Source organism: Haemorhous mexicanus, chromosome 11 (assembly GCF_027477595.1).
Source record: "Haemorhous mexicanus isolate bHaeMex1 chromosome 11, bHaeMex1.pri, whole genome shotgun sequence".
NCBI classification, from domain to species: domain Eukaryota; kingdom Metazoa; phylum Chordata; class Aves; order Passeriformes; family Fringillidae; genus Haemorhous; species Haemorhous mexicanus.
Window position 1 is genome coordinate 19641978 of NC_082351.1, and position 18466 is coordinate 19660443.

The 18466-nt window shown below is 45.2% G+C and overlaps 1 protein-coding gene across 4 annotated transcripts in view; it reads left to right on the forward strand.

Moving 5' to 3' along the window:
• The first annotated feature begins 7820 nt into the window (after positions 1 to 7820).
• MITF (melanocyte inducing transcription factor) overlaps positions 7821 to 18466 on the forward strand; it is a 99431-nt gene continuing 88785 nt past the window's right edge. For 2 of the 4 annotated variants that reach the window (XM_059856800.1, XM_059856802.1), the window contains exon 1: positions 7847 to 8048. In XM_059856800.1, the coding sequence (XP_059712783.1) occupies positions 7945 to 8048 (104 nt within the window). In that variant the 5' untranslated portion in view covers positions 7847 to 7944. The other 2 variants (XM_059856799.1, XM_059856801.1) reach the window with 2 other exon arrangements.

Here is an 18466-nt window from a genome sequence, read left to right on the forward strand (position 1 = left end):
ACATGGCCTCACAAAGCCTGTTCAGATCAAATGGCAGCCTGCTGAGACAATGAGGGGAAAAAAAAGTATTACATCCCTGTGGGGATCTGAAGTAGGCACACATTCTGAGCAAAGCATTTTATGATCACTCAAGAAGAGTTTTGGGAAGCTTTTTCTTTTTTATATATGGGCAGTTTTGATCTCAACTATACATAGTTTTGGCCCTTGATGCTGCCAATTACCTCTGTGTAATATGGATTTAAAATACTTGCCACACTGTCTTGCTAGCTGAAGGCATCCTTTTTGTACATCCAAGAGTGTGAAAAGTAGCACAAAAAAAAATCAGCAAATTGGCCTTTATCCTTTAAATCCTTTGCTTCAAAAAACCCACAAGTCTCAGCAGGATTTATGTACTAAAGACTTTTTTATTTTGCTTTGGATTTGTCATTCTCTCACTGCTTAATTTTTGTTTGAAGACAAACTCTTTAGGTGGTGACATAGAAATGTAGAAATATAGTAGATGAGGGAAAAAAAGAGATTCTGACTTCAGGTGGAGAATATTTTAGTAATAATTAGAATAATATTTGATATTCTGATTTCAGGTGAGTGAGTAATTGAAGACATTTGAGGAGGGTTTATGTTTCATGATGTGTGTGTAAAGGCCTGTTGGAAAGCAGAAATATGAAAGTCTTGGTATTTGAACTTATTGTGACTACTAATATTCATATTTCTAATGTTAAAAAAGTCTTGTTCTCTTCAGATAGTGCTTGTAACAAAATATTTCAAAAGACACATAAAGCACAGGAATCTTTCTTGAGATTGTATTGAAACAGAAAGCCTGAGAAAGTTTTCACTGAAAAATCTTTACTTTTTCCATTCAAAACTGTTATTAGACAGTGGGAAAGGAAACAAACACCTTCCCTCTAAATTGATGAGATTGTGTATTTTAAAAATGGGCTGTGATTTTAGTCTCACCTTTAATAATAGGATTTTTGGGAAGCAAATTTAGACCTGAGTGTTGTTGATGTGAAGATGGCTCTGTTTCTCAGGAAAGCTGAGAAGAATAAGGAACCAGAGACCAGGGCTGCTGGGCCAAGTCCCCTGTTCTCAGTGCTCTTTGCTCCTGGTTAAAAGCAGTTTCTCACATGTCTCTACAGGTTGTGCTGGTTTAAATACAACAGGGGAGGTTTGGCAGAGGTCTAGAGTTTGCTTTTCACTTTAAAGCAGTCCAGTTAAACCAGTGCCAGTACTTAGGGCAAATGCATTTAAACCAGTTAACTCTCTAATCAGTTTAACTACCACTGATGCTGTACTGAATTGCATTAAATCAGCATAAGTGAGAGTTTAACCCGGTTTATCTACGTCTGCTCTGGCCTTTGCACCAGTTTAATTAACTGGATTTGCAATGCCTGTTAGCCACATGAGGTTTGGCCTCACAAACTTTATTCCACAGAGGTTTACTGAGTTTCCAGCCCTTGTTGCCAGCCTGTCCATGGCTGTTCCAAGTTCCAGTCTGTGATACCTGCTGGGTTCCAGCTCTGGCTGCTTCTGCCCCCTTCCCTGCCCACTAGAGCTCAGCAGATGAGCCTTGAGAAGCAGCACCAAATGATTTCACACTGGAGAAAAAAACATTCCGGTTCCCAGGAGTAGCTGATGACACACAGCCTGCTGCCAGCTCTTCTGACCCTTTTCTTGGCCTTGGATTTGTCATTCTCAAGGCAGTAGTTCTTAGAGCTGTTCTAGCCCAGGAGAACCTCAGCTTTCACTCAAAGAAAAGGCCAACTCCCTGCTTCTCCCCTTGCAAATGCACAGTCACCACTTCCGAGCTGACTGGGTGTTACTGGCTGGAAGCCCAGTTCAGAGCCTGTCAGATCCTGCTCTCCAGGTCAGGGACTGAAGGCAGGAGTCCCCAATATGTCCTCTCTATCCTGCAAGTCCTGTCCCTGAATACCTCCCCAAACCATGGAGGCTGACCATTTGTCCCTGCAGAGGCAGCTGTGACCCCCCCACACCCTCTGTTTGAACCCAGGAACATCTGCCTCGAGCACCAGGCTCAGTCTCTGGCGTGGAAATCATGAAGGCAATTCTTTTGATGAAGAACCAAAGGGAATGACTTAATCCCAGTCTAGGCTTTTTTTTTTTTTTTAGCCCTAAAGCCAAGTCAGAATGACATTGCTCTTCCAGCTTCTGTTTGTGCCACCACTGCTGTTGCTAACCAGTGTCATGAGTTAGCATCTGGAAAGAGGAACATGTGAAAATCAAAACAAGGATATTGAACAAGAGAGCTTGTCCAGTTCCCCCTTGAATTCTTCTGTTACCTATCCAAATATGGCAGAGATGAAGAAAGGGAGGACTAGGAATTAGTGAATGATTCATTAGAGTAACATAATTCATCCGGGAGCCCCAGCTGCAGAATTAATCTCCTTCAGTTCTGCTGATAAAACCACCCTGGGACTGACAGGGTTTCAGACTTTGTTCCAAACTGATGACACATTCTTAGAAACTATATTTTAAAATATGAACTCTCCTTATTTCTCCTGGTGTATTCATGTAACAAGGGGGCCCATTTTCAATCTGAGAACTCCAACCTTTTTTCTAAGAGAAGCAAATTTGCAGGGAAATTATTAGACCTGGCAATAGCATCTTGTGTGGGGCAGGCTGTGGAGAGCAAGGCTGTCCTGCTGAGACATGGGGTAGCTGGCCTGTTGTTCTCCCTCATAAAACAATTTTTGGATTCCTTCTCAAAACATCTGGTTGTTTCTGGCTGTCTAGCAAAGCCCTGTATGAAAACTAACAAAGCTTGGAAAAATTATCTTGCTGTATGTGGCTGCTGGTTTTCACGTATGTCAGAGATATGTCATGTCCTGCTCTTGTGCCAATCAGGCTAAATGATAATTCTTTGCAAAACTGTTCCTGGTATGTGCACAGCAAAGCAGCAGTTAAATGTCCATGAGTTTCATCCCTCTCAGGCATTTTCCACCCTGGATGGAAGCAGGATTTCCTGTCTGTTACACTTCTGAGGTCCCGTCTGTAGGGAGCTGAGAGGGGATTGTTTGGTTTCTTTTCCTGAGTGGGGAAAAGGAAACCCTTGATTTGAAAGCAGAAAGGGTGAAAACTGCACCTTATTGGAGAAAAGGCTCAAACAGCACTCAGGGTAGGCAGAAATTGTGATTAAATAAAAGTGTGTGGGTATCACTGGGAGGTGGAGGAAGCTGAAGTCGAAAAAGAGGGAAAATGTGTCTTGCCTGGGCAAAGAGATGGGATGGCAGCTGGGGAAAGAAAGAGAAGGTTGACAGGCTGGGGGTCCCCAGTGTGGCTGGAGAAAAAGAAACTGGGACAAGAAAAGAGATGTGGGAGATGGGAGATTTTAACTGGCATTATATGTGCTTGGTGGAGCAAAGAAATGGGACAGGGATGTTCCTGTGAGACTCTACAGAATCTCTCCATGGCTACTGGAAGCTCTCACTTAAAGCCCCCTTTCTTCCATACTCAATACTGAAAGCTTTTACCAAGTCTTCTTCCTTGTGGGGAGATAAAGAGCGATAACAACTTCTTGTCTTTTAGTCTGCAGGGGTAAATTGCATACTCTACATGAATTTCACAGTGTACAATGCAGAGTATGAATGCAAAAGTCTGGGAACTTTCTTCAAAATTAAATCACATGTCTGTTTATTTTTTATTTTGAATAGCAGCATTGACTGCTTCCTTTCCTCTTCACATGAATGCACAAATAGTTGGTGCGGGGGAATTCTTGCAAACTGGGAACTCTGCTGAGTTGTGTGTCAATTTTTTGCCTACTTATAGAGACATCAATCTATGTTGTTGCTCCCTGCTGTCAACTAGAGATCCCCAGACTGTGATTGGAGTAACATTACTGATGGGAGAATCATTTCAAACGGTACTTGTAGGCCAGAATAAGAAGAAAAATACTAATGATGAGAATTATAAGGGAGGATGTTACAAATAAGGGAATTGCAAAGAGTAATGGTGGGGGGGAAGCAGCAGCTCTGCTCAATGTGCTTGCTGCACATTAAATTTTGTACCCCATGAAAGCATTGCTGAAGTCACAGGAAATGTTGGTTCAGAATGAAGAAGAGCTGTGTCTCCTGACAAACCTTTCTCAGGAGCTGCACAACCAAAGTCCTTCAGTCTCCTGAACCTTTGTGCTGCTTTCTCAGTCTTGATGAGAATTCACTCTGAAAAGGAGAATTTGCCCAATAAGCTGAACACATTTTAATGGCTTTAGCAACATCAGACCCATCATTTGAAGAACAACTGAACAATGCTGGCCTAGTGTCTACATGGCACTGGGGAGCCCAGACACAAGTGCTTGTGGCTTTTGAGGGAGTTGTGTTAGTTTGGGTGAAAAATGAGACAGAAGTGTCACATAAACACTGAGGCTGCCTTTATTGCTGGGTTAATTTCCAACTCTGGAAAGGACTTGGCAAGGACTTGCTTTCAAGCCATAGAAAAACCCAGCTGAGCATTCCCTGTGAGCCCTAAATCTGAATACATCCCTTATCAAACCTGACTTCACCTCCTAGAGAGTGTTTGGGATTTGCTTCCAGGCCATTGTCATTTTTGGAGTGACAATTCTACAGAAATACTTCCTAGTAAGAGTCTTAGTAGGGTTATGCCCATGATGTGAACGCTAGATTGAAGTTCATATTCTGCCACTGATTTGATGTTTGACAAATGACCCTTCTGTGTTTTGTTTTTCTCTGCTAAACTGGTTAATTGTTCTTGCTCACCTCCCTAAAGCAGTCTGACATTCATAACTGGAAAGGAATCAACAGAGCTGTACAGAATTCCAGCTATAGAGAGTAACTACAGAAATCTGAACCCTGCAGCAACACTTAATAGTCACTTAATCTTAAATTTTACCTGATATGTATTTTGGAGTTAATTTAATTTTCTTTGTAGCAATTTAATTGCAATATTGGCATAATAAGATTCATTTTTAAGCACCATTTTTGTTTTGGGGCATGCTTACGAATTAGTGTCCTGCTTAGGTACAGTGGAAGTATTGTTCTTTCACCCTGAAAGATGAACTCTAAAATGATATTATAAACACGGATGACATCTGTTATGAATAGAACACTTTGTATGACTCAGCAAAGCAGTGTCAAGGTCCCAGCTAGCCCAGGTGCAATGAGAAACTGCCTCGATCTGAACACCAGATAAAACTTTACATTGCACAGAGGTTGCAAGACAGAAACAAAAGATTCATGGTCTGATGAGAAGTAAACCAGATTCCTTTCTCCCTGGGAGCTGCACACAGCTCCTGCTGAAGCTGTGGTAACTCAAGTGAAGCAGCATTGCTTGGGATATGTATTTGCATAAGAGATCTTTGCTCTTTAGAACTAGTGCTATAATTAAAGCAGAGCTGAAGGCTCATATAGCTGTACATTTTGAACAGCAGAAGAGAATATCTCATTTTTACACCTGGAAAAATAGCAGCAAAATCATTGCAAAGAGATGAGTCCTGCTGTTTACTGCCTTCATCAAATCATGGAGTGATTCCTCACTTGTGAAAACACAGCTCCTCAGCAACACCCCCTAACCCACAGAGGCTCAGGCTGTAAATGTAGCCTAGCAGTGGGTTTATTCTAAGTTGTTTTTAATTGTTTGTTGGTTGCCTTTTTTTTTTTATCCCCAAAACACTGTTAGCAAGCCTACTCCTCTGTCGAGCCATCCCAGCCATCTGCCAATGTGGGCTCAAAAGAACATTCTTCAGGGCATTATCCAATTTGTTGTATCTGATTCATTAAAGTAATTACACTTGCTATTAAGTCATTGCTTGGAGTTTGGCAGCTGCATAATAATCTGAGACTCAAATTTCTGAAGCAAGCTAAAATTCTTGGGTTTATTTTATCAAATCCTCACATTGCCTGAAATGAGAAGGAGTCCTGGCTGCCCAGGTGTGAGCAGTCCCTGGGGCAGCACTGAGCAGCTTTGGCAGTTGTGATGGAGGAAAAGGGTGTGTGGAAAAGACATTTTTTCTGGTTTATCTGGTGTGTTAGAGTCACTGGTGTTCCAGTGGCACAACATGAGTGGTGTGAATTTAGCTGTGATATGATGGCAGCACAATTATTAGGCATCAGTTACCCACAGCATCCTCAAATGTCCCAGGCCTCTGAGTTGTGCTATGACTTCATTAAGTGAGGCCAAAGCTCTGGGAAAATGCCATGGATGAAATTCTCTATGGAATTTCTGTACTGAGGGTGGTCCCTGCCATCCTAATGTCACAGCAGGTAAGGGGACAGGACAGAGCTGGGGAAGGTTTCTTGCTCTCTGTGTTGTAAAGGGAGATTAGAGATGTCCTGAGCCAGTCAGTGCTGGTAGAAGGTCCCTCGTGAGCACAGGGACAGAGCCCCATTCCTGAAATCCATCTTCCTGCAGCACCAACCCCCAAACTGAAGAAAACAACAAAGGCCAAACAGGATCATTTAACAAGTTCTGAATGGGACCCTCCACCTCCAGGGTCTTTGAACTCCAGGAAGGACCAACACTATCACTCCCAGGGGCTGAGCAGGTACAGGACATCTCTGATCCCTGACACCACCCAAATCCTCCTGTGCTGAGACCTCCTTGCCACCTTCCCACCCAGCCCTCCCTCCCTGGCTGTCCCTGGGACTGGCACCTGTGTGGGTACAGTGGTTGGGGGCAGAGGCTGTTCCATGTTCTGAGATTATCTCCTCTTAGTGTCCCAAACGTGCCAGGAGCCAAACTGGAAGATGAGATGGCGTTTTCATCATTTCTGCTGGAAGTAACTGAAGCCCAGCTGGTTTTGAATATTCCATTTTACTGAATCTTTCTTTGCCATGTTGATGAGCTTTGGACTCTTTATGAAAGCAGATAACGTTCAAAGGAAGCCACTTAGAGCTGTCAATTATTGTGCTGGGAACTTAATTGGAGAAGTGCAAAGTCCAGGCATGGAAACGCTCATTGCTTTTGTACCTGTCAAAGTAAGTTACAGTAAATATCCCATGCTCTGTCACCACTTGATCCCCGCTGTGGGCATTCAAACCCATCAGTGGGTTTGAACTCCTGGGTTCTAACTGAACCCCTGGCAGGGCTGATTCCCAGCTCTGCAGCAGTGCAGGAATGCTGTTTGCAGCTGGGCACAGATGTTCCCAAGGGGAGACGAAGAGCCCTTTGTGCTGGTCTCTTCCAGTACCTGAAGGGAGCCTACAAAAAGACAGAGAGAGACTTTTTATGAGCCTGTAGTGACAGGACGAGGGAGAAGGGATATACAATCTAAACCTGAGAGAGCAGGTTTAGATTGTATATGAGGAGGACACCGTTCCCTCATGGGGAGGCGCTGGCACAGAGAAGCTGTGGCTGCCGCATCCCTGGCAGTGTCCAAGGCCAGGTTGGACGTGGAGGGCTCCAGGGGCTTGGAGCAGCCTGGGACAGTGGAACGTGTCCCTGCCCATGTAAGGGGGTGAACGAGATGCGCTTCAAGGTCCTCTCCAGCGCAAACCACCCCACGATTCCGCGGTTTTAGGGACACCCGCAGCGCTTTGCGGAGGGCGAAGGCCCGGCCGCCGCCGCTGCGGGCAGTGTGACGTCACGCGCGGCATCTGTGCCGTCAGAGCCGCGTGTCGTCACGGTGCGGGCGGGGCGGCAGGTGGCGCGCACGGCCGGGCCGGGCTGGGAATGGAAACGGGCCGGGAATGGGCTGGGAATGGGGCGGGATGGACGGGGCGGGCGGTCCCGCGCTCTGGCTGACAGCGGCGGCCCGGCCCGGCCCTGCCCTCCCGGCGCGGCGCGGCGGGACTTGTAGTGCGCGGCGGGCGGAGGCGGCCGGGCCGGCCCCGGGGCGGACTACAAGTCCCAGGCGGGGCGGGCGGCGCTGTGTGTGAGCCGAGCCAGCGGCGCGGGGCGGGCGGCGCGGCGGGGCTCGCTCGGCGCCGCAGCCGTAACCTCCCGTCTCTCCCTCTCGCAGCGGCCGCGGCGACGATGCAGGCGGAGTCGGGGATCGTGCCGGACTTCGAGGTGGGCGAGGAGTTCCACGAGGAGCCCAAGACGTACTACGAGCTGAAGAGCCAGCCCCTCAAGAGCAGGTGGGGGCGCGGGTCCCGGGCGGGCGCGGAGCATCCCCGCGGCCGGCGCTGCGCAGCGGGGCGGCCGCCGAGCGCTCCGTGCCATAATAGCGGCGTTGTTGGCGGAGGGCGGGCCGGGCCCGCGTTATGTAAAGGGCATTGTTGGCCGTGCGGGCCCGGCTGTCACCCGGGGCAGCCCCGCCGGGAGCGGGGGCGAGGCCGGGGCCGCGCCTGCCCCGCCGAGCGCCGCGGCCGAGAGCCCGTCCGAGCGCGGAGCTGCGGAGGGTCTGGTAGCTGCAAGGTCTTGTAGCTAATAAGGTTGTTCTAGATTGTTTGGCTTTTGGTTGTTTGTTTGGGGTTTGTGTTTGTTGTTTTTTGTTTGTTTTTTTGAGCCTCAGCGGGTTTGTTACTTGTTTGGGGACTGAAAACTTTTGCTAGGTAGGTCACTTTCTTCTTAGAGTGGTTCTTCCCTGAAATAGACTCTGTTTGCTTATCTGGAGCGGCTGCATCGCGTAGATACGCTCTGTAAAGGGAAATAAGGCGGTCTGTGTATGTTTCCCTCCCTTGAGGGCTGTTAGCGACCCGTTGTCTGTCCAACTTCTGGAAGAAGAAAGTCAGTGCTCTCCCGCGCCTTGAGCATCCTCCTTGTCAGCTATGGCATAGCTGATTTTTCATTCAAGGAACCCTCCATTTCACCTCAACAGTCTCCTTAGCAGCACTCTGATGAATATAAGGTCATTGCTGCAAGTGTATCTTGTTTGTAATCAGGTCTGTTGCTAGCCTGTCTCTATATTCACATTTTAGTTTTGAACGCTGCTCTTCGTACGTATGTGTGTAGTGGAAAAATAAATAAGTATGTAAATGTTAAAAAAAAGTGCTAGAATGAGTTTGGGTTTTACAGCCTGTCAGACAAACTTCAAAGTAAATAAATGACTTTTTGATAATTTTCTGACTGTTTCAGAAACACTGAAGGTTTGTAGTAAAAGGTGTTAAAAATTCTGTTGCTGTCACAAGGGCTGACAGATGTGGAGCCACCTCCTGTGGCCTGTCTTCACAGCAGCCCTGCCTCACACTGTACCCCTGGTCTGGCTCAGAAATGGTGCAGGTAGGGGTGGTGATGTGCAGCCTGACAGGCTGTCCAACCAAACTGAAGTTTCCAGAACTCCTTTGCTCCCTAAGGTTATGCAGGGAAATTGCCATTACCCAGGTAATTATCTGAGAGCCAGGCTAATGTGCAGAGCAGATGGGGTTCACCAGCCCTGATGGGTTCCAGCTGTGATGGAGGCAGCTGAGAGACACACAGGGCTTTGGGTTTAGTGTTTGTGTTGCCAGTGGAGTGCAGCAGTCATGAGTGCTGTGCTGCGGCCCAGTAGCCCTGTTTGCACCAGCTGTGTGTCCTAACTGGTGTGCAGGAGTTGTCCCTTTGTGGCTGTCCTCTCTGTAGTCAGCAGTTTGTCTGTGCTTTCCTGGTGTGAGCATGGATAGCAGGTCTGCATTTGACATTGCACAGATGCTGCAACTGCTTTTGATTCCTGTGACTTGGTGCTTTGGGACCCAAATGCAGCCTTGCATTGTTCATCTCTCTCAGGGAGGAATGAAGAAACTCTCTAATGAAACGTTGGAGTGTTTTACTGTTTTCTAAATGTTGTCCCTTCAAACTTCCCTGGAGTGAATTTCCCCAGTTCATCCTTACCTGATATTCCTGCAGAGACAGCACTGCCCACCCTTTGGGTTTAAAGGGGTCTGTCATCCTGACATCCTGGTGGTGCCTCAGGCCAACATCTGCCCTGATGTTTCCAGGACAGGTTTTTGGAGCAGTGACCAGCTCGTCCTCGGCTCCCTCGTGTCCCTCCACATGTAGCCATGTGTGTGAGAAGAGGCAGCCCCGAGGGTGGAATAACAATCCATGGTTTTTCTGGCAGATAGTGAGCTGACATGTTAACCTCAGTGTGGAGCCTGCCCAGCTCACGTACAGCTCGTACCTCCAGGGAGAGTCTCAGCTGTCTTCCTGGTATTGTGGGAGATGAAGATGCAAAGGAGTCAGAGGCCCTGCCAGGTCCATATAAACCTGTCCCTGGAGCCAGGCTGATAAAACTTGATGATAACAGGAGGCAGAAGTTGCTCCCAAACCTGTTTCTTTCATGATCATATCTCAGAGGACTTCTGTAGTCCTTCAGATTTGCTCAGGCCTGGAACCAGTCTGACTGATGATTATCGAGGGTATCAGCATCACTCTGCTGCTTTCTCTTGTGGATGTAAATCAGGAGTAATTGCATAGCAGTGAGTGGAGTAGCAGCCGGTCAGCATGGTGTAGTTGTGGGACTGTGGCCACGGGAATTGCTTTCTTACCCTCTCCACAGCCTGGCCCTGGAAGGGTGCCTGGGGAGCAGGCAAACCAGAGCTGATGTGAGGAGCTGAGTCTAAACAGCAATCTGCTCTTTTCCCTGGTGAGAACTGCTGATTTCCTAGCAACGTTCAGGGCTTTCTCTGATCTTTTTAACCATAAGAGTTGAGAAGCATCCTTGGCTTACTCATAGCAGCTGAAATTGGGAGTACAGAGTAAATTTCATCCTGCTCAGAAATAGGTAAGAATGTCAGTGCTCTGAACCAAGAAGAAACAGTTTTGTTGACCATTTTAACTCAGCCCTCCTGATACGGCCATCCTTCTCTCAGTGAAACTCTCCTATTTTGTTCCTCTCAGATTGCTTGTTTTCCAATATGTGACATCCAGTTAAAGATTTCTCCTCTCCAGTGTGCTCTCACAGTTACTCCATCCCTGTTTCATAATTCAAGTCTGCAATCCAAAGCCGCAAGGGGTCCAATAATAAAAGCTTTTTGCAGTAAATACTGTACTAACCTAGGCCAAGCCACAATTGAATGCTAGAGGCCAAGTTAAAATGTAAGCCCAGCAAAAGCTTTAATCACAGGGGGTGGAGAGGATACATGGGGCTGAGATAGATCAGTCAAACCCGTACTTCCCAAACCCTCCCAACTCATGAGAAGTTGGATCTTGGGCAAAGTAGTACCTACATTGATGGGATCTCTGGAATTTGCCGTGGTCAAATGCCTTTGAAAACTGAGATGATGTTTCAGTTGCTTTGGTTTCTCCGGAGTCGCTTTTCTCTGTGGGAGGAAAATGGGCTTTCAGGCTACCCAGTAAGACAATGAGATCTATTTCCCCCCCCCCCCCCCCATTCATATTTTATTCCTCTCCTGCCATATTCACAAAGTAAAATAGTTTTAATATACGAGTACATACACTTAAATATGTATGTGTTTATGTAATGAACAAGCAAATAAGATTTGTTTCCTGGTACAAGCAGTGTACAGTGAAATCGATGGAGTTTTATTACTAAAAGTAAACACAGGTCCTGACGTGTCTGCACACAGTCAGCAGGGCACTGGAGGATTGAGTTACATCTTGAATGTGAACACTTTAAATCATTTGGCAGTGTTTTGGATTTCAAACTGGTATCTGGAGGTAAAGGCTGTACAACCTGCCATTGCGCAGGGCACTCTGAACCAACCCAGGTGTGGCAAATGCAGCAAAATTTTCTATATTAAATTGATTTTCTCCATGTTTTTGTTGTCTGCAGTGTGTTTCCATTTGGATGGTCTGTGTGACATGGCAAGCACCAGCAAATTATTGTCAGCTGTTGTAATTTTCTGCCATGCTTTTAATAAAACCTGCAGATAAATTTCAACTGCTTTTGCCCTTTTCTGTTGGCTATGTTTTTAGACTGGTTAAAAAGCACCTGAATGATGCAGTTACTGAAGTATTTTTTAGTGGAAGAAAATATTAGGAAATGCATTTAATTTGCATGATAGTTTAGAATAAGCCTCTTAGGAGGCTTATTTTTGTTTTATGAGCAATAACATTGGGATGTAGAGTTTGTCATTATTAAAGCAGTGATGTCTTTATAAAATTCTCTTCATTCCTGCTGTCCAAAAACCTTTTCCTTTGTGCAAACCTTCAATATTTTACTCATATCAGCTGGTGCCTCATCTCTCTCCAGTTAAGATCCTCTGTAAAGCATTCCTTTTTGGTTTTTTCCTCTTATCTGCTCAATGCTGAAGTTTTGATTTAGTTAAAGCTTCCCTTTTAATATGCAATCGTTGAGGAAATATTAATTTCGCCAGATAGACACACGTTTTTGAAATGTGTGCTTACTCTGGAGCCAAAGAGGACTCTTCTGAAGTGCCCTAGTGCCTTAGCCTGCAGATGATCAAATTTAATTTTGTAAATGAACTTTGCAGCGTGATTGAATTTGAACTTGATTACATTAGGCTTAACATTGAGTTTGTGCCTTATTGGAGGTAGTCTTTTCATATTACTGCTATTTATGGATCTTGTTCAAGTGTTTTATATTCTGGTTGGGTTCTGCAATGCAGTTTGTTCAAGCTACTGCTTATATCTGTTCCAGTTGTGCAAGAAGTGGAAAATATCCTTTATTTAGAACAGGTCACATGTTCTTGCATCCAGGAACCGTGTCTCAGTGTGATTAAAAAAAAAAAATCAAAATGTATCTTGGAGGAACAGATTTAAAAAGTTCCTGAAATATTTTTCCGTCTGTTACAGAGGAACATTACATATTTTAAACTTAAAGGTAATAATAGCTGAGCTGGAAGTGCTACGTAGGCCAGCACTGCCTGAAATCAGTGGTAAAAGTCTGAACCGACGTCAGTGGGAGTAGAGCTAAGCCAGAAGTATGTCTCTGAAATCTCTCCGGTAACATTTTTGTGACTGAGTCAATAATTCCATGTTTATTCTGCACCTCAAATTCGCTGCTCTGGGAAGGAAACCCTCACCACAGCTTTTTGTACTTTTATATTTTTGAAAACAGTCTTAAAAGGAAAGGCTGCTGTTGAACTGTCTGTGGTATAAACATGTGGAGGCAATAAGTGGTATTTCCGTATATTTCTTTACACAGGGAGCTGGTGCTGCTCCCTGTCTGTAGCGCAGCATTTGCCATGGTGAGAGATCCTGGGTGACCTTTTCTCTCCTGCAAAACTCTCACTCTGTTATTTGCAGTAGGCCTTTGCTATTTAGCAAGGAAACAGAAATAGCCCATGAAATTCAGTTCAGCATTTGCTTTGATACGAACTATTGAGCGTCACCTTTTTGCTTCCCTGGCCTGCTTTCCTCGGGAGGGTTTTGTGTGGCTGCCAAGCTGATCAGAGAGGGCACAGATATTTTGAGGCTGAGCTGGCTGCACTGACTGTGCATCTTTTAGCAAGCACATGTGTTTGCTTTTTATTTATCAAACTGCTGGCTGCATTAGTTGTGTACAAGTACATATGCATTCTGCTTGAAATAAATCCATACTTCTCTGGTGAGCCAGAAACTTCCCTAGCTGGCTGCTGTTGGTTTACAGATTCCAGGTGATAATTTGAATCAATATATTCTGTCTCTTAAAAGCTGAAAATAAGCCTGTGCAGCCCTGCTGATGGAGAGCTGGGCTGCCCCTGATACTGCTCATTTCCCCACATAGAGTGGAGGTCATTTCACAAGCTTCTGGTATAGAAGTTGTGGGGCTGCTGTGAATCTGTCCACTGTCATTAACAAGTAATTGCAGAGCCTCTTGTGCACTGTTTATGTTTTTATTTGGCACTTAGGGCAATGTATCAGAGTCCTTCCCAGCACGGTGGTAGGCAGCATGACTAATTTCTGCTGTATAGCCTGGTTAGGATCTAGAAGAAATCTGGAAGTGAGGGGCAGAAGAGATTTGTAGATGTACTATTTTGCAAGCAAATTCAGCCTCTTAAACTTGTTCTCTGATTAAAAGTTGATTGGGAAAAAATCAGTACAGCTGCTTAAAAATGAGGGTACAGGAGAAACCTGTTCTGGCACTTAATGATGCTGCCCTGTTTCTGCGTTTGCTTTTAAAAGCAACATGCTTTAAGACTGAGAAAATGAAACAGAAGGAGTAATTTTCTGTTTACTTTTCTGCTAAAAAATTGAAATTGTGTGTTGGCTGTTAATTGTCTTCTGTGAACAGTCTGCTGTTTCAGTGCTGGGAACAAAATGAGAGTCCAACTTCCATTAAGCTGGTCAGGCTCTTGGCCATTATTGTCTGTCTCGTTCTATTTTGGATTCAAAAAGTTTTTGAAATACACAGGCTGTAACGTTTTTGCTTGGAAAAATTAACTGTCTTTTAATATAATTCTTTGCTGGAACAAAGACAACATGATTAAGCAGCCTGGCATGGCAGATTTTGCTGGACAGTTAACTGTTGCATCACTATCATATTATACAAGAACTGTGATGATTTATTTTTTATAATCTCTTGTTACACAGTAACAGCACAACTAATGGCTTGTGTGTAGTTTTACACTTCATTTCATACTGGTAAAAAAAAAAAACGAGCACAGGAAAATTAATTTTATTGCATATTCACAATATAACTATGCCACTACTTTATCTGCAACAGCTGTGAAAAACCTGATGCTTCTTTGAGTGTCAAGATTGAAATATTCAGGTTCACTGGAGCCAAAGTCTTGGAAGAGGTCATCCTGTTCTCCAGTCCATCTGGAGCAGAAGTTAAGTGCAGTTTTCAGTGTTAGGCACCCCAAGGCTCTGCTTGCTGTGGGTGGGCACTAACAGTTTTGGGTGCCTTCTGAAAGGCTCTGTCTCAGTGTCTTTGCCCAGAAATTCAGCTTGTGACTTGCACATGCCTTAGTCACTACTGCCTGTGGGCTTCACCTGAGAATAGGTGTTTCAGAGAGGCCACAGTAGTGTCCAAGTGAAACAGGATAGCGTGGGTATCACTGGTACAGGCACAAAAAAGGTGACAGTTACTAAGGAGGGTTTGCACTACAACTCTCAGCTAATACTTCAACACTAATAGTGCCCTTGGATCGAGCTCACTCTTTCTGGTAACATCCCTGCTGCAAGGCCTGCTGTAATGTTCGTGTTAGCAGCTTTCTGCCAAGCATGCAAGCCAGGGGCTGGTGGTTTTGAGCTTTTTTTCTTCAGTGGTAAGTGATTATGTAGAAATACTCTGTAGATTCCCCCCACCCTGACCTGCTGCTCGCAGCTGCTGCATGGACTGGACTGGCAGGTTGAAGGGCAAAATTGTGTTGCTGTGATATATAATTACTTCTTCCAGCATGAGCCAACAGAGCAGCTTGCTGTGATGATTGTTACGTGTACTGCTATGTAAAACAGAATGCAAGTGTAATGTGGGGTTCGGGCTAGTATTTTAATGTTGTAATTAGCAGCCTCTAACCGTAAACAAGTTTTTTTTTAAATCAGTTCCCATGAAGATTATTCCTTTACAATGCAGGCAGACATACATTTGCAGATGTGGGGTTTATGAATTTTGTGTTCCATGCAGAAATGAGCATCAAGAACAAACAATAGCCTTCTTTTCAGGCCCTTCTTCTCTTACTCTAGAGCACCTCAGGTGCAGTGTCAGGTGGCTGGAGCCCAGTCCTGCAGTTGGTATTTCATAGGGATATTACAGCTCAGGGAAACAGTTGCTTTGGGGACGATGCTGCAGCTGCCACTTCTGGGAAGACTTGGATTCATCCTCCTCAAGTGCTCCCTGAAAAACACTGATCTAAATTCACAGGTATGTTGCACCTTCCTTTGTGCTGCTCTTCTGGCAGAAAATGGGCATAAACCCACCTGAACCTGCTGTTTGGGCTGGTGTGGCCAGGGAGAGCATGTTGGGGGTCTGGTCTTCTCAGGCCACCCTGTGAGGCTGCTTCTGAAGAGAGCACTGAAGTTTTGGAGAGTTGGAAGGATGTCTGTGTCTGTTTAAACCTACAAAAGCAATCTTTGTGTGCAAGGATTACGTGCCTGGTTTGGCCTACTGTTACATTAAAGAATTTATTTGGGGTGAATTCTGAGAAAATGCGGGTGAATATTGGTATTTTGGGTTCCTGGAAAGATGTTGATAATCTCTGAGATATTTAGGTGCTGGAGTCTTGCTGGTTTTAATGTGTTTAAAACAGCATGATGATAACATAGTATATTGTTAAAAGTTGCCTGTAACCCAACTGTTGAGATGCTGTCTCTTTTCTTTGCAAATATGTGACAGCACAAGCTGCTGGAGGAATGGGGGAAACAGGTAGGGCAGGGGAATTGGGGTCTGGAGGTGGGAGAAAAGTAACAAGAAGTGGGAACAACCAGAATGTCCCAAGTGAAGGATGCTTTGTAGGATGGAGGCTGGAGCAATCAATGATTGTTACTGATCTTACTGCCAGCTGTCCTGTTGTAACATATAAACACACAGAACAGGAACTGCTGCGATCCTTCCTGGAAGAGAAGCAGGCAGCTAGAAAACTTGGGCTGGAGGTACTGTTTCAGGGTGAGAAGATGGGAGCAGACTTAGGAAGCTGTCAGATGGTGAGAAATCGGGAATATGGGCAAAGGGAACATGTGGTTCTGGGGCTTCAAACTGGGAGGTCGGAATAATGCCATAGAAGTGGAAAAGGATCTGAGTGGGAGAGCCTAGCTGAGCATGTTTTGTGCACATGTACTATTTCCTTTCAGGATTCTTTGGGTTTTTATCTAAATAAAGGAGAAAGCTTGTATAAAGTATGACTTTGGAAATGCTTTTTCTGGATGTGTTGCTGCATGGTAATATGCAGCTGTAAAGCCAAATTAGGAATACAAACCCTTTCTATAATGTTTATGAACTTCGGTCTGGATAAAAGTTGCAACCTGAGAGAGTGAAATCAGAATGGAATTGACATGCAGGAGGGAATGATCTTAGAGAAAAGCAAAGGGAAAAAAAGTTAGGAGCTGTTCATTGGAAGCTGGAAGGAGTTCAGGGGCCTGTGGGTCTCTTGCACTGTGTCCCTTGGATGCCATTAACTACTGTGTTTGGGTTTCTGCTCAGTCTAGCAAGCTTTATTTTATTTGTAGCAAATATTTACAACTCTGCCCAAGCTCAGCCAGCTAAATGCACATTCCAGCTGTCTGTCTGTCTAGTGAAGACACAGGCACAGTTCACAAGAGTTGCTGGGATCATTTATTTATTTATTGCTGTTGTATCATGAAGGTTGCTATCAGATAAATAATTATTCCACCCTTGGAAAAGGTACATTGTAAATCTGCTAAGCTGCTCCTTTGTTTGTTAGGCTTGTGCATAATGAGTTTGGAATTTAAGATTAGTAGTGTGCTGTGCAAAGTGCTCATTTCGTGACCTCATCTCGGCTGGGCTCGCCTGCCCCTCCACCTGTCACATCCTGTGGGACACTCGGGGCTGTGTTCATTAGGGGAGCTCCGGTTAGCCTTGCGTCATCTCATTTCTATGCCTTCTGTTGCCTAGTGGAATTTAAAAAAAGCCCCACGAGGTGGGTGCCTGAGTTCCTCAAAGAACTCAGGGTGGCTTCAAAGTAGGCTGGTGAGCACTGGCCTGGAGCTGGAGAACGCCTGAGCTGGCCAGGGCAGGCTGTGAGAAGCTGCTGCTGAGCTGAGTTGGGTGGCAGGTCCAGGGGAGCTGTTGCTAAACCCTCCTCGGAGTGACGTGCCCAGGGCAGGTGTGCTCTGACAGAAATGAGGAAGAGCAGGTAGTATGACATCCCCCTGCCCCAGCTTTGTCCACTCAGCACATAGAAGTTTTGAGTTCCAGTCCTGACTGTGACTCAAGACACAGGATTTTAAGTGCCCACTGTCCTTGGGAGTGCCCAAACATAAACCATGGACTTTGTGAGGTGTCTTTTTTTTTGCAGAAGCTGCTCCACTACACATTGTAAAGTGTTGTTTTAGCCTGGTAGGGGCAGGAGGGACTTGGTGTAACACAAGGGAGAGAATATTTGCATTGGATGTTCTGACTTTGTTCCAGAAAATAGTTACTGGTACAAAGTGGAACAGCTCTACCAGGGAGCGAGTAAGATGTGCTCAGAAATTAAACAGTTTTCAGCTCCATCTAAAAGGTAGTTGTCCAGATTTCTGTAGTTGAGGTCACAGCATGAAATATGGGGACCTGCTCAGAGTAAGAGTGGTGATATATGGGGCAGAGAGAGTTGGGTGAAGGAGAGTTCTGAAGTGTTGCAGGAAGGTAAGGAAGTTGAAGGGTGGTGTGGGCTCTGGTGCCCAAAAGGCTTCTCAGGGTGGTGTTGTGTTGGTGAAGCAGCTTCAGGCAAAGGTGGGTATTAAGAGTGACGACAAACATACGTTAGTTCTTAGGAGTGCTTAATTTTTTAGGAATGTGAAGTCATTTGTGGCACAGCAAAAGGAGCTTGAATCTGTGTAGAAACAAGTTACAAAGGAGTAAGGTGAGTAAGGCAGGAGCTGTCTGTATCACAAAGTTGTTTTTTAATTTAGCTGGTTGCACAATTTACAGTTTCAATCTAATTGCAAAACTACTGTGCAAGTGATAATTTGGTTCCCAGCTAATGCAACTTTTGATACTGTACAAAGCTGTAGGGGCTGTTAGCCCTGAAGATGCTGTGGGTGTGCTAGGACTTTGTATTTTTCAAGTGTG